The following is a 26,537-nucleotide window of genomic DNA, read 5'->3' on the forward strand; positions in this document are numbered from 1 at the left end:
AAAAAACAAAAAAACATGTTTGTTGGCATCACTAACCATGCACAAAAACAAGCCAAACAGATCTCACATGTTTACAAGCCAAAGGACATGTTGCCATAAAATGCAAAATGTCAAAACTCCAAATGTTGTGTTGTGGTTGTGATATCATTTCTGTTGTGTGCTTCAAACCATTTTTTGTGTATTTTTCGTGAAAAAAATGTTGTTTTTCTAAATTTTCATAAAAACTAATTTATTTTATTTAAATAAATTTTATTAAAGTGATGCACTAAACAATTAACAAATCAATAAAATCCATGACAAAGAAACAAAATTAAAAAAAAACAAAGCAAAATGAAACGCAATTAGAAAAAAAAACAAAAAAACTACATCTTGCAACTTTCTAAAAGAAAATACAAGTAAATCACCAACAAAATAGAAAAGGAATCTTTTGTCATCACATCACAAAAATGCAGTCATCTGCTGTTCCTCTACAACCAGAAATCAATCATCAAATACTTTTAATAAAATTGAGAAAATCAATTGAATTATGGTTTTTAGATAAACGCGATCAATTGGAGGACGAATGGGATGATTTGTATTCGGGCATACAAAATGATATTGCTACAATTATATCCGATGGGCTTCAGTTGAGTTTGGTGAGAACAGTTGTTTTGTGTGTTTATTAGATTATTGTCTTATCAGTAAATTGTGTGTATAGATACGATAGACGAGGTTAAGAAGATCTAGTCATTATATTTATTTTTTGTTACTATTTCTATTTTTTTTTTCTATCATCATAAAACAGCTTTAACTTAATGGTAATTAGTAAGAAAAATTATTAAATCTATTGTAAAACTTGAATTTTGTAATTTTAAGAGAGTAATAAATTATTTATTCACATCTTCTTTTTTTAAGACAATGGGAAATAATTTTAATAGATAAACGACCTTGAAGTCTTCTTTGAAACTTATCCAATAAATTAATAATATGTTTGTATCAAAATTTTAGTTAGGTAATTAAAAGTAATGATTTATATATTTTTAGTCATAAATTTTACTTTATTTGCCTTAAAAGGGTTCAGCATCCACAAGTAAATGATTCATTTACAACCACAAAAATGAATGAAATCGAAAATAGGTTAGCTGTGTTTTGTGAAGGCATTTCCTGACTTATATTTTCTATGTCTCTTCAAGGATGAAAAAAAATTCAACAAAAAAAGAAAAAGGTTCATAGAGTCTTTTCAAACTAATTACAAACTTTTGAAGGAGAAAGAACGAATAGAAAAGCTGTAAGAAAGAATAAAAGTCTAGAGTGCATTTGCATGAAATGAAACAGATGGCTTTGAGTTGACTTTTCTAAATAGATAAAAGCATACGTTTCTCTAAATTTAGCAATAACTTTTCAAGGAGAAAAATAATACCATTTTAACATTTCGAGCATTTATGAAAAGAGGAAAGGATTTAGTTGGAGACACCAATGTTAATTGAATTTAAGATTTTGTGGATAATTCGGGAGAGATACTGAGCCTGGTAAAGTATTCCATATTTGGGTTGAATGACAAAAACATAAATATATATCTGTATTTGACTTTACGACCAAATTAAGAGCCTTATGATGACTCTCGAGTCGAAAGTTTGACTCAATTCGAACGATTTGGCAAACACTCATGTTACAATAAATAAAACCGACGTTCTACTCCCAATGCAGTGGTAATAACAAAAACAATGTCCGTTAGTAATAGACTCGACTTTAGCGAAAACTCGGTTTTAACAAAAATTAGAAGTAATACCAAAACATACATGTCGCTTCAAAATAAAAAAAATGCTATCATTTTAAAATCGATTTAGTTATAGGTGAACTGCTTCTTAGCCACTTCTTAGTTTGAATGTGAGGTGTTTGTTTTGTTAGTACTGATTTTTTTCTTAAAATCGAATTTTGCTAAATTCGGTTTTATTACTAAGGAACAATGTTTTAAAGTCATTTTTAAAACAACGAATAGCTTATAATATCCAATTAATTAGGCGCACCAATTTTTATTAGTGATATAGTAGTGCGGTTAAATTATTTAAGGTGATAATGTAACAAGCTATTTCAATAGAGCACTATTTTTGTAAAATACTCGTTAAAAATAATTTAGGCAAGTGACAATGCGACGATTTTTTTTTTTTATAATTAACGCGCACTAAGGGGAGTAAATACCCTTAATATGTTAAAAACAGTGCGAGCTTCAGGAAAATAGGGAGGGATTTAAAAGGAGAAACCGATGGACATTAAAATGGCAGGGAAAAACAGAGGCGGGTAATATATTCCACATTCGTGTGGTGCGGCTAAAGAAAGAATCTCTGTATTTGACGGTACGTCCGAAGTTGGGCTCAAGGGTAAACTGATGAGCATTCCTAGAAGTGGGAGTATTACGGTTAAATATTTTCAGCGGAGGAATGCAACTAGCTATTTCATCTGAACATTGTTTATAAAAATAGCGATAAAACAACGAGAGACATGACACATTACGTCGGTGGTCTAGGGACGCAATTGTCTCAGTTATCGATCTATCATCTATCATTTTGAAAGCACGTTTTTGTATTCTGTCCAAGAAACTCAAATATGTTATCGGAGCATCTGCCCAGATGTGACAATTGTATTCAAGTTTTGGTCGAATGTAAGCTTTATAGATTCCAACTAGATCAGAAGATGAGAAGAATTTCTTGCATCTTCGGATAAAACCTAAACATTTCGCAGCGTTTTTGGCGACATCAAATATGTGTTGATTCCACAAAAGGTGGTTTGTTACACTCATACCGAGAATTGAAAGTTTCTCAGTTTCCTCGATGCAAGTGCCACTCATTGATAGTGGCATAATGACGATGTTCAAGATAATCTTATGATTCAGTAATTGAACTGTCATCACCTAGGTATTAAGGATTTTATTTTAATTTGTCAGGGAATTTTACGAAAAAAAACTCGAAAGTAAATGAAAAAAGATATTACATTACAGCAAAAGTCTGCCCTTCTAGTCAACTGCATAGTACACCATTTCTGGGATTTATATTGGATGTTTTTATTGCGACCAAAAAAGTATTTAATTATATTTATTTAATTAAGTAGATTGTTCAAAAGAATTTCAACGAAATGGCATGCAAATCGAAAGAGCGAAAGAAAAGAACTATTTTTTGTCGCTTACTTATAGTTTTGCAATTTTATTTTATGTACGTTACAAACTAAACAAACATTAAAAAAAAATGGTATGTCATTAAAAAAATAATTAATAGACACATTTAAAAAACAAACTTTCAAAAAATGTTGTGAACCCATTTTCAAAATATTAACTAAAAAAATGTGTGTTTTTGAAATCAGTTGAATCGTTTACAATTAAGTCCGCTTTGAAGAAATGGGTTAACGCCGTTAATAACGGTTCAAACAATATTTTGATATAATTACTTTTCAAGTTTCCAACAAGAAATCTCAACAATCTCTTATGTTAATTTGATAAAATTTTCAATCACACGTCTTACGCTTCCAACATCCAGCCTGAGAAAACATTTGAGCAGCATCTGACCAAATAGGGGAACTATATTTTAGTTAGGCAGAACATAACCTTTATAAATTAAAGTCAGATCAGAAGGCTTAAAGAACGGGTTGGGGTCAAAATTCTGCCGGGGTCAAAATTCTTTTGTCAAAATTCTGCTTTCATTCTGCTTTTCAAAATTCTGCTTTTAAAATTCTGCTTTTCAAAATTGTGCTTTTCATAATTCTGTTTTACAAAATTCTGCCAAAAATTTTCTTGAAAAAAGCAGAATTTTGTAGTCATTTTGAAGTCAGAATTTCGACCCGCTCCCTTAAAGAACTTCCTGCACATACCAAATGATGTTTGCTATGATTCTTGAAAAGGTATGATATATTTAGTTTTAACTACAAAAGACAGCATTCGGTTTTCAAAGAATTGAATCTTAATCGATTTTCATTACCCATTACCATGAATGCTGTCAAGATCAGAATTCAATGAACATGCCATTATAACGTTTCAACAACGATTCAATGCTTCTTCATCTAAAGTGTTGAAAAATAGTTTGCTCTGTAAATGTGGTTAAATTCTAATGTTCTGAATAAAAAAAAAATCTATTTGTTTCCCATTCTTACCGAATTCCAAAGAGAAAAAGGTTCCCAATTTGTGTGTATTTTTTGTTTGTTACTTCATATCTTTGGACTAGGTGAACCGATTTGTATATTTGAAATGATTATTTACAACATTTTTTGGAACCAATCGTAAAATCATTATTGCTTTGTTGAAACATAAATTTTCATTTATGGCTTATCGCTTATCCTCATTAATGGTCTTCTATCTAAAATTCCTCATTATAGGAACATGGACAAATTCTACCACGAACGAGATCTGTATAATATCTTTCAATAAGCAAATGACATTTTGTTTATTTGCTTTTTCTGTTATAAGATTTGCACTTAGGTTCACCACAAAAAAGAAAACCTCATAAAATTTGAAAACAAACAAATTAAACAACGATTGAAGCAATAATATGCGACCCAGAACTTATTTGATTTGAAACCTTTCATTTTTGAACCTTTTTTGAAGACGACATGGTGGTACATTTTTGTATCCTCTTTAACTGAATGTTAAATGTTCTAAAATATAACTCAATAATTCAATGCATTTATTTATATAGAACAAAATGATAACGATAAAATCTCTTTATAATCCTATAAAAAATGTTTTTATTTATTTACAGCAATCATCAAATAAAGCTCGCTTACAAAAGTTCGCCGATGATCTATGTTGGCTTAAAGCTTCCATTCAAGCAAAAAACCAAAGTCTAATATCAATATCAGATTTGAGTACTGCCAAAAGTTTCTTAATAAAATGGGTACACGATACAATGAAAGATAACTGCCTTTGTGCTTGTGTACAATTATTAGTCACCGATAAAGATATACTCACCACATACTATACCAAATACTCATTTATTCGTAATGAAAAATACGCAACTGCTTTATTCATTTGCATTTCAGCAGTCGAATTGAATCGTTGTTCTTTGTTAACCCAAATTGATGCTACACTCTTTGGAGATAGCCCGTTCAAAACCAAACGGGCAACATCTCATCCAAATCTTTCCATTTCACCACAGCCAAAGAGAACTCCAACTAAATCACTGCAACAACAAGACACATCTGATGGTTTGAATCAAATCAAACCACTTCGTCCAATAACTTCAATTCGCAAATGGAACAGTTTGCCTGCACTGAAACATGTTCATACAAAAAAACGTTCCAGAAGTCAAACGATTGGCAATGCTCGAGATGTTTCAGTGAATATTGGAAGATTACACCAAGCATTAGGCATACAAAACAAGAAGATCAAAACCAAAGAAATGCAAGTTGGTTCTCCAAAATCCGATTCGTCTTCATCTGATTACAGTAAAACTTCAACAGAATCGAATAGTAGTTCTTCAATTAATCGAGCTATCGAATTGATCAAATGTGATCATATTAAAATTTGGGTAGATCATAGCACTTATAGCCAAACTAATGTGAATCCACAAAACAACAAAGAAGCACCAATTGTAGGAACTTCATCACTCGATATGAATTGTGAAATGAGTTCGAACTCTCGCAGCAGCTCGAGTCCGATAAATACATTTATCTCGAATATATTCTCTGTTCCTTCGTTTCGTGGTCATTCAGGAAGCAGTTGGAACGATAGTTTTTCATCGATTTGTCATTCTTCGTCAACGCAAAATGATAGTGTTTTAAATTCATTTCTTCCACGATGTGGAGAAAAGTTACCACCACGAAAAACAAGTAGCCTGTTTGAAGATGCAAGCACTTCAGAAATTGAAAAGACTTTAATAGCAGGCCAATCAGTTGGGGAACAAAGTTTAGCTGCATTTTTGCAAAGAACTCAATTTTCGAGAAGTAACAACGATTTGGAGAGAGAAAATGCACATTTTCGAATTTGTGAAGCAATTATATCAGCAATCGAAAAAATTAAATGCCAAAAATTAGAAGCTGATAAGAAAATACCTTCTGAAAAGAAGGAAGACGAATCTTGTGGTGAGTTGGAAATTTTGGAAATTTGTTTGTTTACTTAAAACTTTTATATTTAAATAGAAAATGCTGGAACTTCATCTCGTTCTTGTGAGAATTTGACCGAAGAAAATTCAAATAGCGAAATAGAAACTACACAAAAAATATTGACCACAACAGAGGTAACTCTATTATTTGAACAATCATCATTCATCTAGAAACAAGTTTTAACGTTTTTTTTTCAAATTTATTTAAGGATAATGTAAATATGAAAGAGCACATGCCGTATGCTGAACTCGGTGAAAGTTCCTTGAATAATGTACATTCAGCTGAAAATATTGGACTATCATTAATTTCGAAATTCAACGATAAAAGTCTTCCCAAAGCATCTGATTGGAAATGGCTCGTGTCGGAAGAGGTAAATATAATATTTTTTTAAAATTAAAAAAATAAAGAGATCTTAAAGTTCAAATTGGATAACGGTCTCATCTCAACTTAAAGTCATCTGTACATAGCCCGAATATGAGCTACATGGCGGGCTCCAGTTAAGCATACTAAATTTGTTTAGGTCATGCTCCATAGTGGTTAATGTTTTTACTTCGTAGATGATTTTCTCTGGTTTTGCCTTTTGGAAGGGTGAATCTTTGTTTGATTTTATTTGTGAAGAAATATCAAACGTAGACAAAGTCTTTGACCATTTCAAAGTTGTATCTTTCAATAATGTCGGGCCTTTCATTTATAGATACCTCGATTATTGTTTGCATTTCCGTTTCAGCGCATCCATTTTGTTCAGGCATTTATGGCATTTATTTATTAAATGACTTTTCTTGCTGCATTCGATTTCTGTTTTAAGAAGTACACATATCGAACATGAGAATAATCGTCCTTCAGTAGCAAAAAATATCTTGGCCATCCTGTAGACATTGGACACATCTGAATAGATTATTTCACCGCATGTCTTCGATTGCTCTTCACGACTCCTGAAGGGACCTTTATGATGCCTTCCTTATACACAAGGCTTCACATGTAAAGTCTGCGCCTAAGAAATAAATGTTTCTGGTCTTCAAAATTTTCTTGATGTCAGCGATATGTTGATGTGCTAATCGTTCATGCCATAAACTAAGTAAGATCTTCTTTACTGCTACATTTGCTGCACTGGGTTTTTGAAAAATCTTTTACTTTGAATAACATCTGGAATAATTTTTCTTTACGAAATCCCTCTGCAACAATGTTTCCATCTTACAGAGATTCGATACGTTTGTTATTAAACTGCATTCGATTCCCAAGATTCATGGCGACGAAAAAAGGATTCGGTTTTATTTCGGGAACTAACAGAGCATTAGTCATCCGTTAAGGTACCCAGTCGTTTCCATCCAAAGCAACAAAGTAAATGTTATTTATTTCTCGATCAATTAATTTGCGACCCTTTCTTAATTGTTACATAAGTTGATTTTTCTTCGAAACTTTCAAACTTTCCCGTCTATGAGGCACAAGTCATCACTTGCCCTTAGATATAGAATCTAGATGTTCTTGTCTTCATAAGATGTTGACCCCTGACATATTAAAGCGTCAACCGATGACTTGCTTCTTATGTGAATCGCTCTTCTTTGTACAGTGCCGCTTCCAAAGTCCACTTTGACCACATCTAAAACATTTGCCTTTCGGTTTTTCGTTCTTGAATTTTAAAACTATTTTTCTTGATCATCTAGATTCGCATGGGCTATGGAAATGTTTGTACTCAGCAGGCAACGTCATCAAAATTTTATTCATAACCAGATAATCAGATATGTCTACTTTTTGATCCCTTAGTTGCTGCACAATTTCCAAAATCTTTTACAGAAATTTGGTTTTTTTTTAGCAGTTTCGCAAATTCATTATTTTAAGGAGTGGCTTTTTCATACAAGATGTTTAAATGTTATGCCTTTATCATCCAACTTCTTAAATCCTAAAATTAAAGACGCAAAATTTTCACTTCCAGCAGCTGGTATTGAAATGGTTCAATCGAAAATATCGAACAAATTATTTTCTACTGAAATTTGACGCATTTGAAACTTCCAGGTAAGCCAATTGCTATCACCCTCAAGCTTTTCAATGTTTATTCTGTCGAACTGGGCCAATAACCTTTTGTTCTAAGTCCTTGATTGAACCATCGTTGTTGATCTTAATACCGCCAAGTTGAGATGTGAAAATCAAATTCTTGTTAAAATTCAAACTGCTTTTCACTAGTAAATCATTTTTTGTTCAACAAAAAAATTGTTGATGCTCTCCTAGCTAATCTTGTCGTAAAAGTAAACATATATTTGTACTTCGGGCAAAGATCACCGTATTTTGTCTTTTTTGTTTGATCTGATTCGGACTTCTTTAACGTTCGCTTACAATTTCGGAGTCTCATGACTTCTTACTAAAGATTTTGCCTTACCAAACCCAAACCCAATAGACCTCAATTAATTCCAACTCACATTTGTCTTCTCTATGCGTTCGCCCATTTTGGAGGCCACTTTAGCCACACTTTATTCTTCAAATTGACTTCTTCTGTTCACTGAGCGATATTTTATTATATTTTTATTTTCTTCAACAATTTCTTTAAGGACACGCCACAGAATCTCCTACCAATGCCACAACAATCAAATAATCCAGATGACAATACGGTGCCCACGCTAACAAGAGGAACTCGATATTGGGCGCCACCCAGACAGCAGATAATATTTACAAATCATCCTTCTCCAGAGTAATTACATAGCTTTGCTTTGCTTTTTATTCAAATTAACTATAACTTTATATAGAAAATTCTTCTTTCGCAGGAGAAAGCTTCTGATTCAAAAACAAAACTATCGCTGTGCTGGTTGTGGTATGCGAGTGCCAGTTAGTCATATTAAAAGTTTTCGCTATTGCACATACTTGGGGAAATACCATTGTACAGGATGCCACCGAAACCAAATATCAGCAATACCATCCAAAGTTCTTCATTTGTAAGTTAATATGAATCTTATGAGTCATGAATAAGCAATTTTAATCTTCTTCTTGATTACAGATGGGATTTTAAATTTTATCCCGTAAGTGTTTTCGCTTATCGTTTATTAGAACAGATGTGGACTTATCCACTTTTCTATGTTCCTGATCTTAATCCTGCGCTATATGTTAAAAGCAAACAGCTTAGGAATGCAAGACTGAGAAGAGTGCAAGCGCAATTTGTTAAAGAATTCATTACAGTTTGTCGTTTTGCTGAAAAGTAAGTTTAAAAATCATACATTTTAAGTATAATTCAATCGATTTTTTTGTTTTTTAATTAGCGAACGAACGTATTTTGCATCAGTGCCTGACTACATAACAACTGATCCTGATACATGGTCTATGTCTGATCTAATTGACTCCAAAACGAACACAATCCACAAATCTCTGCAAGATTTAATACAAAAATGTGAAGAACACATATTCGATTGTGTGGTAATTATTAAATTTTTTTTTTTCAATTTAATTTTTGTACAACATTTTTACTCTTTTTTCAGCTTTGTACAGCACGTGGATTTATATGTGAATTTTGTCGCAAGGAAATTGTCATTTATCCATGGCAAGCTAAAGTTCAACGGTGCGATAAATGTGGATCTTGTTATCATAGCAATTGTTGGAAGTCCCAATTTGACTGTCCAAAGTGCCAACGACTTAAATCTCGACTATTGGAGACATAAGCTGACTGTATAACAATTATTATGCCCTTTAGTAATTTTAGTTCAAAAAATTTACGGTGCATATGTTTTTTTTTACAAGAATTTACAGTTTCTTTCTTTTTAAACCTTGTTTTAACCATGATAACAACAACAATGTATGTGATATTATAATTGAAGATTCTATCAATTAAGTTTAATTTAAAAACAAAAACAAAAAAATAATAATATATAAAATATACACATATAGTATAAAATATTCGTATAAAAGTCTATATAGAACAAATAACAATAATAATAAACAAAATGTATTCTTAAAAATAAATTAAAAGTATAACTATGGTGCAGATGATGTTCTAACAAATGGTGCCTTTTTACGTTCTTCCTTGCAGGTTATCACGATTTTTGCAGTTGGTGTTTCGATGACAGCATTTTGACGACAGAGTTTGTGTCGTAGGCTGGGCGGGTGTTTCGTTTTAATCTTCTTACGATGAGGTATTGAAGTTTTGGAGCTTTTATCAGATTTTGATGATTTCGTTTTGGAAGAAGAATCAGATTTTGTTGAGGGGTCTTTTTTGCTGCGACTTGTTTTTGATGTCTTTTTTGAATCTTTACTTGAATCTTTTTCATCTTTAGTTGATAGCTTTAAAGTACTTGAAGTTGTTGATGCTTTGGATGATTTTCTTTTTGATTCTCCAATTTCAGCTTGATGTAGTTTTTGTGCTCGAGCTACTTCTTCGATTTTCTTTTCCTTAAAAGAAAAATAATATTGATTGATTCGTAATGTAAGAGTTAAAAAAAATATATACTTACAAATAACTGACGTTTTCGTTTATCACGTTTTGCTAATATAACAACCCAACCACCATAGAGTATCATTATAAGTGCTGGCACTAAAATACCAGCTAATACTGTAGTTTTTCTTATCCAAGCATGGTAAATAGCTAAGAATATTACAAAAGATGCAACGACTACAGCTACTAAGCGACCATTTGCTTTTCTTTCTTCCTTAAAAAAAAAGAGAAAAAAAAAACATTATTTTTATTATTTGAAAATGAAAGTTGAGGTCTAAAAATGGGCCCTACTAATAATAATCAAATTTAAAGCTCACGTTAATATTTATCTGAATTCTACATATTTCACGATACCAATAACCAATTTAATAATCTGAATAAAGGCTAACACTCGGTAGAATTTTATAATTGGGAAACTCAACTATGAAATTTATTCTAGCGTTAGCATTTACACTGACTATTCAATTGGTTTTATTGGTATCGTGAAATATGTAGAATTTAGTTAAATATGTAAATATTAAAGTGAGCTTTAAATTTGATTATTAGTTTAATTTATTCAATAATTCATATTATGATACATATTATCCAAAATGATAACGGTGCAAAAAATATTTGTTTTATATCAAAAGTAGGACCTTATCTGCCACAGTGCGTGTATTTTTTTAATCAAACTCGTTTGAGCCGTTTGTGGGAAAAACCACTTTTTCATTTTGGTCATGCGGCAAGTACCGTTAATTTTGATCCTTAAAAAAATTTTCAATTTCTTTTCTAGAGAATCACCTAAAATTCTTAACTTTCCTTTTGTGTCAACTGCATATCACTCATTTACTTATACACTGTCATAGCTCAAAAAACTGGTTTTTAAGGAAACGAGTTTTAAATTTAGTTAGTTAGTTTGTAAAAAAAAAACTAGTGCTCATTCTCCGGCAGTTTTTAAAGCTTAGAAATGATTTCTTGCAGGATTAAGATTAATTTATTCCAATAACTTGTGCATTTATAACTCAAAACTCGTAATTTTTGAGTTATGACAGTATTCAAGTAAATGAGCCCTTCAGAGTGAATTTTCCAGATAGAATAAATATGCAACCGCCAAAGTCTTCATAGAAAAAGGTTGCACATACGCCATAGTGACTTATTAATGCAATAGCGTTTTTGTTTTGTCATCGGGTGTAGGTCCGAGGAAATCTGAAATCGTTCATTTGGCACTAAATAACAGTTCAAAGACGTAATCGTAACAGAGGTAAGCACACACTCACAAAATAATATTAATTTCAAATCGTAACCACGGTTGCCGTTTTGGTAGAATCCTACCAAATTTGGTAGGTTTTTTTGGCTTTGGTAGGTTGGTAGGCTTAAACTCGATTTTATAGGTTTTTTTTAATTCACCTTAAAATACTTACTATTTTAAAGTTTTTAGAATGACTATTAAACCCTTTATTCTCAAGTCGTCAATTACATTTATTTAATTCCATTCTTATAAATTACAAAATCTGTTTCTAAAAGTTGCAATTTCAATGCATTAGTAAGAAAAAATAATGTAGCTTCAAAACTTCAATTATAAGTTTATCCAAATAACGTCAGAAATTGACCAAAATTTGCATTTCTAACTGATGAACCTTGTGGTACCAAAACTCATTTTGGAGGAGAGGTCACTACAACTTTAAATTTCATTCAATCACTCCGCTTCAAAAAAAACTTCAGATCTTTAAAATACCAATTTTTAGTTTTGAAATGACAAAAGCAACGAAATTTTCGTTGGCCTTTACAGTTGTAATGTACATACTATAAATGTAGTTACCGTTTTCGAATCATTTTATCAGTTAAGAACAAAAATTCGAGATTTGGTAGATTTTTGTATAATTTGGTAGGATTTCTGGGGAATTTTGGTAGGACGTAAGAATTTTTTTTTCACCAGTGGCAACCGTGATCGTAACGTTCACTTTAAACCATTTTTGTTTGACTTGTAGAGTAAAAGAGTGTTTGCTTTCTAAAGTGAAACAAAACAAAGTAACCAAATAAAAGGTAACCAATTTTAAAAAAAGTTTAAGGAAATAAATTGTTACTTTATTCATATTTAGCAGTATGGCAATGTTTGACGTTTTTTTATATTGCAAATGCTGCAAAAGCTACCCATACTCGTACTATGTATAATTCCAATAAGCACTTTATTCACCTTTAGGATCTTTGAATCCAAAGTTCATGTCCCCATACCTTTACACTGAATAATATTATTTAAACAATGTGATGAAACATATGTTTAACATTTTACAGCTATAAATGTTGTTTACAACGTTTAATTACTTTTTCCATTAAATAATTACTTTTTTTATGTTTGTGTCAATAATAAAGAAAAGGTAAATAATGAAATCCCTACATTATAAAACCTGACTAATGTTTCTTTAAATATTGATTTAAAAACAAACAAAGGTGTAAAAATACTATGTCTTCATACGTCTGAAAAACAAATCCAAAAATGTAACCAATAATTGTTTCGGAAGTTGAAAATATCAACAATAAGGTGGTCTTTGTTTTGTAAATAAAAGTGTAATTTTAGGCTCTTCTAGTTTAAAAATTAATTGAAACAAAATCATGTTTATATTTTAACTCTTTATAATCTTTATGTTTTCACTGGATTAATATGATTTTCGGCATTGATTAGTCATTTTTTTTTTTCATTTGAAATTACTTTGTACACATTTCAGACATTTCTTCGCTGAATGGGCCTTGCTTTATTTATTTTTTTCCTACCTGTTACAGAGTTACTTTGTTATAATGCAGGTAAACATATTATTGCTTATAATGTACCTATGTTTATTTTTTATTGTAATTTTAAGTTAATAAAATATCCAAATTTCCTACAACATATGTTTTTTAAAACTATTATAATCTCAATCTTAAAAATGAATTCATGTACACTGTGGCGTATGCGCAACATAAATTCATTAAAATGGAATTTTTCCCAGAAAATTTGACATTTCTTTTCTAAGACATAAACTAATTTTTCCATAATCAATTCAGTTTAATAATAAATGAAGGGTATAGAAAAAACATTATTAGAAAGTTTCTTGTTCTTATGCCGAAGGCATCACTGTTTCTAATAAGATTGTTGTAGCTAAGATAAGCAAACTCGTTAATCTGTGCGAAAAATAAAAAATAAATGCAAACAAAATTATAGGAAGACATCATATAACAAAAAGTGCAACAAAATCACATAGACTTTACTTTACACTCTAAAAAGCATATAATGGAGACTTTCTACAATTTCTAAATTTTTGGATAGAAACATTTTATAAAAAGTATGGATTTTCTGGCAATCTTTTGAACAAATTTATTATTGAACTCTTCATAAGAAAAAATTATTCAAACACCATGCTTATCATCACGTATTTCTCAGAGAAAATTGGCATTAGAGTCAAAAATTATTATGGGACAGCTTTTAAAAATTAATATCTGTCCAATCAAAACAATAATATATATATTTTAAACACTGCGCTGTTACAAAGAACTACATTTATCTAAAAATAATGCCATGAAGAATATTTCTACCATTAGTTTACGAAAGTAAGCGTTTCTTTAAATCACCGCTAAGTAGTATCAACTTTGCAGATAAAGCTGTAGAATAATTTTTTTTTTTAGAATATGTATAGCCAAAAATCACCCCTTAATATTTCCTTACCTAATTACTCGGGTTGGGCGCCATTTAAATAAGAAAACTGCAAATTTTAAATGGTTTCATGATATTTTTGCAAATTTATTTGCGAAAAGATTTTAAAATGAACAACTGCATTAATTTATCATACGAGTATTGTTAACTGGTATGTAAAGTAAAGAAAATATCATAAAGTTACACTCGGGCGCCAAATCAATTTTATTTAAAATTCAATTTTATTTAAAATTTTTTAAAATTCAAAAAACAAAAAATACACAATTTTCACTATATCTAAATCATGCGACCCTCTCGTGCAATTTGTCTAATTGTTTTTTTTTTTTAGTAAAAAGTATGTATTTTTCCCGACACAAAAATTCTCTTCCTAGAATCAAGTTATTGACATTTTTAAGAAAAGGTATAAATAAATCTCAAAAAAATTTCTGTTTTTTTTTTTTAAGAAATTGCACTAGTATACAAAAAATTCAACACCCAAAAAAAATTAAGTACGTGCGACTCAATCGTTTATTTTATTATTTAACTTTTCAAACATCCGTTTCATCTGCGATATGCGATTAATCTCGTAAACATTTATAGCACCTGTCCGAACTAAAGAATTCCAATAAAATATCTGCACTGTTTCAATCGTATAATTATTCTTTATTTGTATCTATGTACATATTTACAAATGTATTTTTGTTGTATATCTATGGGCAATTACATATAGGTTTATATCGTTTTAAAGAATTTTATTGATGTGTAATTAACTTTCTTGATAGCTTAAAGAACTCCAGAGCTGTTTATTGTTCTTTTGTCCTCGCGTCAAGGAAGGAGAAAAATTCCTATTTCTGGCCAAGCAAAGGTTGAATAAATGGTCTTTATTAACAATATAAATAATTTGAAAATGTATACATTTTGTTTATATTTTTTTTTTTTTTTCTTAAACAAAACTATAATATTTATTGACTTGAAGAAGAAAAGAAAAAGTGCACAAATGAATTTAATGGTGGGTAAATGCGTAATGTAGTTTTCGAATGAATCAACAGATTTTAGTGCAAATCATTCATGAGTTTAAAAGCTTTCATTGGTATATTGTAGAAGATTTAAAGAGCTTAAGGCTAAAGCCTAGACACATTGTTTTCTAACAAAAATTTATTTAAAAAAACTTTTTTAAAAAATTGAAAACACACAAAAAAAGTCGTTGCTCATAATTTGAACCCAAGAGTATTTCGATTTTTTAATGTATTTAATCTCAAGGCAAAATGGGATATAAAATACATGCAAGTCAAAAAAGTTCAAAATTTGAATACATTCAAATGTGATATTGATATTTATCGTAATGATAAGTATAAACTTACTCTCGATTCTTTGCCGAGGATTTCTTTAAGGTTTTCTTCAATATCCTTCTCAGACATTTTTCTTAAATCCATAGTTTTGAGCATCTCAAAGTCTCATAGGAGCTTGAAAATATGTAAGTATTCTATCTTCTTAAGATCTAGATATATATATATATATATATATATATTTTGAAATAAGTAAAACAATCGTAATGATCACAACACTTATCACTTTTAATTAAAATTTCCATATACGAATGTGACTAACATGTCTTTTAGATATTTTCAAACAAAAAAAAAATTATCATATAGAGATCAACACCTTTTCGCTACAAAATATCAACTAGATACTAGAATTGTTCGTCTCCCGAAATATAGAGGTTGAAAACAGATTTTCACCATTTTGGAGCACAAGGTATACTAGATAGATGGCACAGGTATAATATTGGACTCGATTGGAGAGGAAAGTTTTGTGTACTTTTTGTATATAGATATTTTGTTTATACAACAATAAATTATTCCAGATAATGTATACACAGATATCGTCCGGTAACGAGTTGTAGATATTTTTTTAAAAATTCGATTCGTAACATAAATTCTTTTTTCGTGATAGGTTAAATGTATGGATGTTTTACAGAGTACATAGGTGTATTTAGTATTATGTATGTAATGGTTTAGAGTTAATAGACTTTATAATGAACATCTGATGTTATACTTACTTCCTCTTCAACTACAACACTTTACTAGATATATACTGCACATTCTTAATTTTTTGTTTGTTATATGTATATTTCTTTTTTTGCTATTCTTTTTGTTCCTATTTTTAAATTTATTATGATATAAAAAAATTATCAATGAAGATTTGTTAGCGTTTGTAGTAAAATTTGTCTGTAAAACACAGATCATCTGTTGGAAAAACAAACAAAATAACTTTGGTGTATTCCTTGAACTTTGGCTGTAATTGAATATAAATCATAGAATGTTTGATGTTTCTGCACACAAAAATTACTTTGTTTCGAAAAAAGGTTACAACGTTGTTGTTGACAATTTATTTTTGCTTTTTTTAAACGAAAAAGTGTGTTGCATAGATTGCAACTTTATCTTAAAGGCCCTGTCATGTGAAGTGAAGTCCATTTTAAGGCAACTATACGTCTATATTATAAAGTCTGCAGACCAGGATTTTAAACGATTTGTCTTTTGAACCTCAAGTCTGGAGTTCGAATACCAAGAGATCGAGCTCAATACTTTTTTTACTTTTATTTCTTTCTTTGCTTACGAATTAGAACTTTATTTTTGTAGCAGAGCGGAGACACATCTAGATTCTAGTTAATTCGAGTGTGCTAAACTCAGGTGGCAAGCGTTTTAAAAACTTTGTCAAGTTTTCGAGATATTTCAAAAATAAAATCTTGGGTCGGACCTTCCAAAATCCTGATAATTTTCGTCGTTTTAGTTTAGGTAAAGGAAAGCTATTCTTGTATAAAGCTATACATATGTATAAGGCTATTCAGACCAAGATTATTACAAGAAGCATTTTTTAAACAAAAATATCACTATTTCATGTTTTTTTATTTTTAAACTTTCAAAAGCCCTTAATGGATGCAAATAAAGTATAAACATTGATTCGAAAAAGTTAGTTTTTGAATATTTAACTTAGGCCTGGTACGCAGATCGAGGTAAATTTTAGCTCCTATACCTACAAATTATCGAAAAAATTTAGCCGAGCTAAAGTTCATCCTATACAAATTTATCTATAATTTGTATGTATGTTAGCTTTAGCTGGGCTTAAATTTTATTATCTGGACTATCAGATAATAAAAGAGTTATCGGGAAAATTTAAACAGCTTTTGGAAGATCAAAAAATTATGTCGCTATAAATTACCACATATTGAAACATATGCATAACCTCAAAAGCAGTCAAAATAATGTTTTTTTGCATTTTATACCTAACTGTAAAAACAACATGAAAAAGTGTTACTTTTGTTTATAAAACGGGCCGTAAATGTGTGTGCTTGAAAAAGCACACAACCTGCTTTCTTATTGCGTTTTCACATAAAATTAACGTCCGTAAACCGACTTTTACAGAGATAACCATGTTTTCTTTTTTACTATTTATCGACAGCTCAGCTGGAGAATGTGGAATCTACTCCTAAATAAATAAATATTTCCATTTTTTATATAAAGTAGTTTACAAACTGCTCTGTTGACAATAATGATGATTACATTTCTGTTTCCTGAAAAGTTGCTGGAGCCCATGGACTAAAAACATTGCTCGCACACTGCTACGAATAAAAACGAATCATTTGGCAACAAGAGATCATTGAAATTGGTACAAAAATCTCTGTTTCAAATGGAAATCCACATCAAAGAGCTTGTTTTTATTTTTTATTGAATATTCATACAAGAACAATTATATAACTATTATTTTGAGATATTGAACAACTTAATATTTTACCTTTATAATATTTTAACTTGTTGCTCAATCTGGAAAAGAAAATTACTTGAGAGAAAATTAGATACGTTCTCTAAAACAATCCTTTAATTCGTTTAGAATTTCTTATTTAATACAAAAAACTGTGTTGGGGATAGTAATTTGCATAATATGTAAACTAAATATGTGTAAATTAAATTCTGTAAAAAATACTAAAATATGATCCAACCATGGCATATGCTTCATGACCTAGTCAAGAAAGATATAAATCAAATACCAAACATTATGCTAATATTATACCAACCCGTTTAAATGGAATACGTTAGCAACGGTGATGTGTAACCTTTTTAACTAGTTCTTTTGAAAAGACTTTTAACATTATACGAGCCGAAAAGAAGCAGGTTTTAAAAATAAAAATGATTAATGGCTCTCAATAGCTTCAGTTCAACGTACCGATGATGGTGGTTGAACTCTTGAACATAATTTATAACTTTTGGTTGTTGGTTTGAGGTTTGACCCAGACTTTGCTTACTTAAAAAAAAAAAACACCGCAGTCCAAAACATTGTTTATTTTTGTACTCGTATTTCGTATATATCTTATGGTTAATTTGTATAGTCTCCATGTTATTTGATTAGAAGCTCATTTTCGTCAATGAATTTTAAAGAGCCTGTATTTTGCACTGTAAGGGTCTGGATTGTAGTATTTTTGTTATTTGGGCATAAGTCTATTTCTAACTCTGCGATCTTCTAAGTCTAATAGGAGCCATGACATCCCGTCAAAAAAGGTTTTAGACAAGGAAAGAATAATACAGAACTCTAAGTCAACACTAGAGATACCATCTTTCAAAAATGCATCAAAACTGTTTTTTTTTTTTAACACTACACAAATTTAAGTCAAGTTACGCAAAATTGAAAACTATACAATTATTTAAAAAGAAATTTAGTTTATTTATGCAAGAATAGACCAATAAAGTTGCAAGAAATTACAGAGTTTATTTTAAGGACTTTCGGAAAAAGTTCGTTGAAGATATGGCTCGCGAGTCGAATAAAATTTTTTTTTTTTTCAACTTTGAGGGTTTGTGAATACGTTCGGGTTATCTTAAAGTTCCTACTTAGTCAGTTAGTCTTAGTACCACAAAAGAAGTATAAAAATCAAGAGTTTTTGAGTATGCATATTGTGGACAATTGGCTTCGTTTAAGATTTCATGAATTATACTTTTGGTACCTATCAGGGATGAAAGCTCAACTGGTCCAATAATTCGGTAAACTAATTTGTTTGTTATAGCTTTGAATGGACTTTCTTGTACTATTAATATGAATCGTTTACCTCTCTCACACAAGAAATCTGCTACCAGAGCTCTCGATCTGGTTAGGAACACAAACAAATACAGTTAATATATTCCTCAACTCATTGATTTAACCCCGAAGACACAAATACTTTGAATTCTAATTTAATTTTCAAATGGTTTGATTTATATGGATAATGAATTACCTACATTTTTTTTTATTAAAAAATCTTATTCTTAACATATAACGTTAGATCGATGAAAGTCGAAGAATTTCATATATAAAAGAGATTTTAATTTACCAATCCATTTAGAAGGCAAAAACTATTTGCTGAAAACAGTCAAGATATACCAATTCGCCATGAAATTACAAATCGTTTTGCTTATTTTAGTTGCGATGGCTCTGAGCGCATCAGCAGAAAGTAGTACAGGTTTTAGAATTTGAGAAAGTTATTTTTGGTCCCTTTTTTTCTTAAACGTTTGGTTTTTATTTTATTTTTCTAGGTCGACGTTCAAATATTAGATTAGAACAATTGTTGCGGAACCAAAAGGACTCACCCTCTAAGCCTAGGTTCTTGTGGAATAAGAAGCAGCAAGCTGCTCCTGCAACAACTCTTATTATTTTTGAACCCCAGGCGGCATATACGTCTCCAAACGAGGCGTATACTTATGAAGTAACAACTAACGGTACGCAAACATTCAGTCCTGTCACTTCTAATAGCAGTCGCAGCTTTGACGATGAATCAGTTTTTGATGACGATGATGAAGATGAAATCTTGATTCGAAATGAAGAAGAAGCTAGAGTTGAAGTTGACGCCGACGAAGACGATGTTCAAACTTCACCTAGACTTCAAAAACAAAGAAAAAATTTGAAACTTCAAAAGATTAATGCAAGGGATCAAGACTATAAGATTGTCATTCCTGCCAAGTATTTGCGTAGCATTAAAAAAAATGCACATGCAAGCAGGTCAGCGAATTTCAACAACGGTGTCAATAAGTTAAGGTTACTTCGACTTAATGACAAAGGTCATACCAAAAGGAAATTGTAATCCAATTAGTTTCATCATTGAATAATTAGTATTAGAAGTGACCTGGAAAAAATCCGATATGAATGAGATGTAGCTCCAAAAAATCCCTGAAAAGGACTTTTTGGTTACTAAGTAATCAAAGCTATACCTACCTAATAAAATATGCTATTTATATTTCGTTTATTTGTATTGGTTTTGTTTTGTGTTAGGTTTGTATTTGTTTAATTTTGTTTTTGTAATATTTTAGAATTAAGCAGAATTAAAGAGGCTGAAGAAATATTTTTTAAATGTTTGATTCCTATTTGAAAGGATTTTGTTTTTCTGTTTAATAACACTGACAACAAAAAGATAAATATTTTTTGTTAAATTAGTAGTATTACACTAGAAATGGTGACAATAGCGCAAAATTTTAAACGATTTAGTAAATTTTTAAAGCAATTTAGTAAGTTACTAAATTAATAATCCGTATGCCATTTACTAAAATGGCTTTACCAATTTACATAAGCCGTGTTTTATTGGTACTCAGTAAAATTTTATACGGTAAACAACAACAAATGATTGCTAAGGATAAACAAAAGTTTTTAATTTGTTGTTTTACAGAGAATTATTTTTTCTAACTTATAAATTTTTGACACATCAACAATAAAAGATTATTAATAACACTGCAAGTCGAAATCTTTGAAAACGCTGTTGACTGTTTCCCCCTATTTCGGACCTTAGAAATCGATTTGCATCATTAGTTTTTCGATATATCGGTACGACTTCGAACAAAATTTTTTTCGGAAGTTTTTTCAATAATTTTAAGCATTTTGCCCGGTTTAAAGTCATTTTTCTTGTTTATATTGCTATTTATTCTGCTCAAACGTTATTTACTACCAGCATAAACTACTGGCTTTGTAAAAATGTATATCTAAGTAATGAATGTGTTGCCGTTGTGTTGTAATACATTTTTTTTACATTTGAAACCGATTTGTGAGAAAATTGCTTCTACCTCCTAAATGATTTAATCTTATCCTTCACTCTCATATAATTTTTTTCTGTAAATAATCTAAATAACCTTTATACATCATTTTATTTATGAAATTCAGAAAAAAAAAAGTTTTTAAAAAAAATTTATTTTTAGTTTAAAAAACAAAACGGCAACACCGGAAATTTTTAACACATAGATTTTCAAGTATTAATCATTACCAAATAAATTATCAAAATTTGATCTGTAATTTCCTTCAGTTGCTCGACTAAAACATATAATAAACCAATAACATTGCAATACAATCAAAATTTCTTGAATTTTTTTTAACAAAATGTTGCTAATTTGTTAAATAATAAATTGCATAAAATTGTTAATTATCAGTATGTTAGTATCAGTAAATGATGCGTTGTTACAAAATATTAGAAATGATGGCCTTAAATAAATCATATATGACTTTATTTCGTTGTTCAGCGACCATCAACCAATTTCTTTTTATTCCTCAATAGTGTCAAAAATTTTACACGGGATTAACTATTTAACGCAATTCACACACGGCCTAAATTTAACAGAGTTTAAGTGGAATCCACTTATTTTAAGCGGATATTGTATTTAAGGCAGTGGGATTTAAGGTGGACATCATCTTATTTTAAGGTAACCTTTTTTTCTCCGTTTAGGTTTACAAAAATTGATCAAAATATTTTGATGGTGAATGAACAACAACAACCTGTGTGTGTTACCACAAAGTTCATAGGCTGGAGTTATAGCTATTTCACGGAGACCAACCCGATCATCAGACTCCTTTCAGTGGTGCTAAGTCGCTTATGTTTAATTAATTTTGAAAATCTGATGAACTTGTATCTACTACACTCTTTAAAGTAACACATATATTTTTTACAGAGTTTTCCATTTAACTTAAATATTTGTTTTAGTTCAGAAGTGAAAACTCACTTTTCGAAAACCCTCACAAAATAGGAAAGGATATAAATCAATAAGTTCGAACTACATTTTTCTATTTTTTAATACTTTATTGATTGAAGAATTACTCGTATGTGGAGAAAAAAAGAAAAGAAAAAAGAGGATTCCAAAAGAACCCGATGATTTTTTTTAAGATATGTTATAATTTTTGTTTTGCTTTGTAAAGCTATAAGTTTACAGTTCTTCTTCTAAAAAACACAATGCATTTCTTATGGGAGAGATTAACCAAAATCGAAAAAAATTTAAACTCAGCACGATTTTTTTCAGCCAATTGTTTTTGCGGAAAAAAAACTTATCTACAACTGTGATCTGTTTACCACAAATATTTTTTTTTCAAGAAAACATTTTTTTCTTCACCACTTGTTTTTTTTTATCTACTAGGCTTAACCCTCTGTCGGCACACGGGTGCGAATTTGGCAGGACAAAAATAAAAGGTGTTTTTATAAGGGTGAAAATAAAATACCTTTTGTGAAATTGTGAATACAATATTCGAATTCCTCGGAAAATTCTACATCAATTTCATACATGATTCTCTATAAAATAGTGAGACAGAAAAAAGTTCTAGTGACATGAAAAAGTATACACTAAATTCGCAAAAAATAGGTGTGCCTACAGACGGTTAAAGCAAAATAAATTATAGGTAATCCATGACAAACAAAAGAAGGGCAAGTACCCCTTTTTTTAACTTTTGCAGGCCAATGATTGCAAAATAGGGCGCATTTTAAGGTTCTGTACTTCTGTTATTTTGAGCAAGTCAATTGTTATGTCTATTAGAAGTCTTGAAAAAAATATTTTTTACTAAAAACTTTAAAATAAGGCCATCTCGTATCCTTATTTCTCAATAATGTTAGTCTTATTTCACTTTCTGAAAGCGTTATAGGGCTTCACTTTGGCCTTATTTCGCTTAGCCTTATTACACGACACCCGTAACAACATGCCTTTTGCCTTTACAGCAGATACAAGATACAGAAGATCTCATCTGCTAATTTATTTGTTTAATTATTCCTAGAATATTTTTGCAATAAATCTTCAAAAAAATACCCCGAAGGGTCATATCAATATCAAAATAAAATAGATTTTGATACAGAATTTTTCGTATATGTTTGGAGTAAGAATTTTTAATTTTATTTTAAAATAGTTTGATTTATATGAATAATATTTTACATTTCTTTGATTAAAAATTCTAATTTTTACTATATAAATGTTAGGTCGATGAAAGTCGAAGAATTTTTGTATAAAAGAGCTTTTAATTCTCCAAATCATTTATAACGTAAAAACTATTTGCTGAAAACAGTCAAGATACCTATTCGCCATGAAATTACAAATCGTTTTGCTTGTTTTAGTTGTGATGGCTCTGAGCGCATCAACAGAAAAGAGTACAGGTATTAGAATTGGGGAAAGTTATTTTTGGTCCCTTTTTTTCTTAAATGTTTGGTTTTTATTTTATTTTTCTAGGTCGACGTTCAAATATTAGATTAGAACAATTGTTGCGGAACCAAAAGGACTCTTCTTCTAATGCCAGGTTCTTGTGGAATAAGAAACAGCAAGCCCCTGCATCACAAATTTATGTAATACAACCTGGGTACACCTCATATACTTCTCCAAACGAGCAGTTTACTTATGAAGTAACAACTAACGGTACGCAAACATTCAGTCCTGTCACTTCTAATAGCAGTCGCAGCTTTGACGATGAATCAGTTTTTGATGACGATGATGAAGATAAAATCTCGTTTCACAATGAAGAAGAAGCTAGAGTTGAAGCTGACGACGACGAAGACGATGTTCAAACTTCACGTAGACACCAAAAACAAAGGACAAATTTGAAACTTCAAAAGATTAATGCAAGGGATCAAGGATATAAACTTGTCATTCCTGCCAAGTATATGCGTAGCATTAAAAAAAATGCGCATGCAAGCAGGTCTGCAAATTTCAACAACGGTGTCAATAAGTTAAGGATACTTCGACTTAATGATAAAGGTCATACAAAGAGAAAATTGTCATCCAATTAATTCCACCATTAAGGATTAAAAATGTGTTGATGAGTTATGTAAAATAAAATAAAAAGAAATATTTAAATTGAAAAAAAATATTAGGTACTAATGTATGTTTCGGATTTGCTTAGTCTGATAATTTGTTTCTAATCATTATCATCGATGGCACCAAGCTCATCAAAGTTTTTATAGTTGGCTACTGCGAAGCTAGCTCATTTTTGATTTTGAGAATACGCACTTAGAAATAAGTTAGCTCAAGAGGTAGTTATGTAGCTGAAATAAGGTTCTATACAGCTACATATAAAAGACGGTGTTTTTTTTCGTGAAATTCATTTAAAAATTAGATTAGGCCATATTCATAGTCGTAGTTTAAAACCACGTTCGACTGGAGTCTTATGATACTAAACAGATTGAAAGCGGCTTTTTCCCATAGGAAATTGGTAAAGAAGTGGGTTAAAACTGCCTATGAATACACGGTTAAAAATTGTGTAGATTCTACGAAAATTTGGGTTACATGTGAGGCAACACCAAAATTTTATTTAAATATAATACTTTGATTGCTTACATTTTTGAGTTTAATACAAAGTTTACTGAAATTTAAATATTTTTGTATTAAAAATCAAGGACGTACTCCACAATTTAAAGTTTATAATGATATTTCTTTCTTTTTTATTATTTTTTATTATTTTTTCTTTCTAACTTCTTAAAAATGAAACAAAACGTTTCTAAACTTGATACTTTTTTCACAAACTACCTATGTGAAGTGAAAAAACACAAAGCGCCTTGAAAATAGTGCAAATTCAGGGGTCAAATCGTCTTATACGTTAACGAGCAACTCGTGAGCGGAATCTGTTCATTTGGCATGATGTCAAATGCATTTTTCTGAACTCAAATTGTGTTATATAGGTACTTTTTCAGGTAACGATACATACCTACATAAATCCAGTAACAAAAAAAATGATTTCTTTTTTAAAATGACTTCTATTTTCGTTTAAGTTTTTAATACAGTTTGATTAAATTTGATTTTCTTGTAGGTACCTAAAATATAATTACATTTACTAAATTTCTATTTAAAAAGTCCTAAAAATTCTAGTAACTTGAACCCTAAGAGCAAGTTCGTGCGACCCAGTCGTGCATTTTATTTTCTTGCAATGTGTATTGTTTAATAAAGGATAATATTTCGATTCGCTAGTAACATAAAAACAGAATTTTTTTTGTTTATTTAGAAGGTTATGCATAAGATCATTTTTAAATACAAAATTATCTTTACGACAAAGTTCAAATTTACATATAATTAAATACAAAAAATTCAATTTATAAGTTCAAGTGACCTCAACTCCAAAAATTTATAAAGCGTTTCGCCCAAAAAAATCTAATTTCCTTAAAATAAGTCTTTCATTCCGGCTCTATATAAAAAACCTCACCTTTTGTGCAAGCTTCATGGGCCTAAAAGCCTTATATTTTTGACATTGAACCCATTTTCATTACCACACCTTCTACTAAAACACTCTTATTTCTAAGACATTAGCCGTGTTTTATTGGTACAGTAGATAGATAGATAGATAAATTCTTTATTGTATTAAATTTTGTTTCACAATATTTCTTTTCTTAAGAATAATGACATGGCTATTCTGCCGTCTGCCTGATATGACATTTCGTTTAGTGTTAAAAATAATATTAATGAAAGAATATGAAAAAAAGGAACAAGTTTTTTTTTTTTTTTTTTTTTTGAATACTAAACCAATGTGGATACTAAATAAGTTAAGAATTGTTTATAGGTTTACAAAATTCAATTATCCAAATTTAACGATAAAGTTTACTATATTTAATTATCTTGAAAAAAAAAATATCGTTTTATCAATTTTAACGTGATTTGAAACACAAAATATAATAATAGGTATAATTTAACGATAGAGTTCATTTTATTAATTAATCTTGAATAACATAAAATAATATTGTTTTAACAATTTTAATATGATTTGAAACACAAAAAGATACCAATTTTGAGATGTTTTGAAAGACAAATAATTGAATACATTTTCAATTTTAACGTGATTTGAAACACAAAAGATATAATTTTTTTTTTTTTTTTTTTTTTGTTGGTGCAATGAGCTGTAGTAACCGGAGATTTACAAATCAAAACTATTTCGATAGGTTAGGGCGTGTTTGCAGTACTTATAGAGGGAAGACCATCCTAGAGCTCCGTTAAGAATATCATAGAGTCGATTTACATCGACATAACTTACGTCGAAATACAATCGTCGAATTTCCTGCAACATTGGACAGGTTGCAATAAAATGAATTGTGTCTTCATTCTCTCTTCTATTGCAGAGATTGCAAAGTTGTGGCAAGTCATCTCGATGGGGCATACAGTTTAAGTTTAACAGTTCGACTCGTGCTCTGAA

At 30.1% G+C, this 26,537-nt stretch overlaps 4 protein-coding genes across 7 annotated transcripts; 3 read left to right on the forward strand and 1 right to left on the reverse strand.

Annotated features, from left to right (window-relative positions):
* Positions 1 to 133: 133 nt before the first annotated feature.
* LOC129908661 (run domain Beclin-1-interacting and cysteine-rich domain-containing protein) lies at positions 134 to 9,845 on the forward strand. 3 transcript variants are annotated; one of them, XM_055985320.1, is made up of 9 exons: positions 134 to 635; positions 4,722 to 6,042; positions 6,100 to 6,197; positions 6,272 to 6,433; positions 8,604 to 8,743; positions 8,799 to 8,984; positions 9,047 to 9,244; positions 9,306 to 9,459; positions 9,522 to 9,845. In XM_055985320.1, the coding sequence occupies exons 1-9, from the start codon at positions 447 to 449 to the stop codon at positions 9,699 to 9,701; spliced, it is 2,628 nt and encodes an 875-aa protein (XP_055841295.1). In that variant the 5' UTR covers positions 134 to 446; the 3' UTR covers positions 9,702 to 9,845. The 3 variants fall into 3 exon arrangements, with proteins under 3 accessions (XP_055841295.1, XP_055841296.1, XP_055841297.1); XM_055985321.1 differs by having other exon boundaries at positions 135 to 635; positions 8,817 to 8,984; positions 9,522 to 9,844; XM_055985322.1 differs by lacking the exon at positions 134 to 635 and adding an exon at positions 674 to 797 and having other exon boundaries at positions 9,522 to 9,844.
* A 34-nt stretch (positions 9,846 to 9,879) lies between these two features.
* LOC129908662 (nucleolar protein 58) lies at positions 9,880 to 15,834 on the reverse strand. 2 transcript variants are annotated; one of them, XM_055985324.1, is made up of 4 exons: positions 15,687 to 15,834; positions 15,476 to 15,612; positions 10,491 to 10,685; positions 9,880 to 10,428 (listed from the first exon to the last, which is right to left on the reverse strand). In XM_055985324.1, the coding sequence occupies exons 2-4, from the start codon at positions 15,557 to 15,559 to the stop codon at positions 10,015 to 10,017; spliced, it is 693 nt and encodes a 230-aa protein (XP_055841299.1). In that variant the 5' UTR covers positions 15,560 to 15,612; positions 15,687 to 15,834; the 3' UTR covers positions 9,880 to 10,014. The 2 variants fall into 2 exon arrangements, with proteins under 2 accessions (XP_055841299.1, XP_055841298.1); XM_055985323.1 differs by lacking the exon at positions 15,687 to 15,834 and having other exon boundaries at positions 15,476 to 15,631.
* Positions 15,835 to 19,504: 3,670 nt separating this feature from the next.
* LOC129908663 (uncharacterized) lies at positions 19,505 to 20,296 on the forward strand. The gene is made up of 2 exons (XM_055985325.1): positions 19,505 to 19,599; positions 19,673 to 20,296. The coding sequence occupies exons 1-2, from the start codon at positions 19,530 to 19,532 to the stop codon at positions 20,215 to 20,217; spliced, it is 615 nt and encodes a 204-aa protein (XP_055841300.1). The 5' UTR covers positions 19,505 to 19,529; the 3' UTR covers positions 20,218 to 20,296.
* A 3,008-nt stretch (positions 20,297 to 23,304) lies between these two features.
* On the forward strand, positions 23,305 to 24,197 carry LOC129908664 (uncharacterized). The gene is made up of 2 exons (XM_055985326.1): positions 23,305 to 23,523; positions 23,597 to 24,197. The coding sequence occupies exons 1-2, from the start codon at positions 23,454 to 23,456 to the stop codon at positions 24,148 to 24,150; spliced, it is 624 nt and encodes a 207-aa protein (XP_055841301.1). The 5' UTR covers positions 23,305 to 23,453; the 3' UTR covers positions 24,151 to 24,197.
* The last annotated feature ends 2,340 nt before the right edge of the window (positions 24,198 to 26,537 follow it).

This window comes from Episyrphus balteatus, chromosome 2, assembly GCF_945859705.1.
Source record: "Episyrphus balteatus chromosome 2, idEpiBalt1.1, whole genome shotgun sequence".
Classification (NCBI taxonomy): domain Eukaryota; kingdom Metazoa; phylum Arthropoda; class Insecta; order Diptera; family Syrphidae; genus Episyrphus; species Episyrphus balteatus.

Bases quoted from the DNA above. Each gene is read 5' to 3' on its own strand.
- LOC129908663 (XM_055985325.1), top strand. From the start codon at position 19,530: ATGAAATTACAAATCGTTTTGCTTATTTTAGTTGCGATGGCTCTGAGC. The intron at 19,600-19,672 runs GTTTTAGAATTT...TTATTTTTCTAG, and splicing joins ATCAGCAGAAAGTAGTACAG to GTCGACGTTCAAATATTAGA.
- LOC129908661 (XM_055985320.1), top strand. From the start codon at position 447: ATGCAGTCATCTGCTGTTCCTCTACAACCAGAAATCAATCATCAAATA. The intron at 8,744-8,798 runs GTAATTACATAG...AACTTTATATAG, and splicing joins ACAAATCATCCTTCTCCAGA to AAAATTCTTCTTTCGCAGGA. The intron at 8,985-9,046 runs GTAAGTTAATAT...TCTTGATTACAG, and splicing joins CCATCCAAAGTTCTTCATTT to ATGGGATTTTAAATTTTATC.
- LOC129908664 (XM_055985326.1), top strand. From the start codon at position 23,454: ATGAAATTACAAATCGTTTTGCTTGTTTTAGTTGTGATGGCTCTGAGC. The intron at 23,524-23,596 runs GTATTAGAATTG...TTATTTTTCTAG, and splicing joins ATCAACAGAAAAGAGTACAG to GTCGACGTTCAAATATTAGA.
- LOC129908662 (XM_055985324.1), bottom strand. From the start codon at position 15,559: ATGCTCAAAACTATGGATTTAAGAAAAATGTCTGAGAAGGATATTGAA. The intron at 10,686-15,475 runs GTAAGTTTATAC...TTTTTTTTTAAG, and splicing joins TCCTCGGCAAAGAATCGAGA to GAAGAAAGAAAAGCAAATGG. The intron at 10,429-10,490 runs GTAAGTATATAT...TTTTCTTTTAAG, and splicing joins AACGAAAACGTCAGTTATTT to GAAAAGAAAATCGAAGAAGT.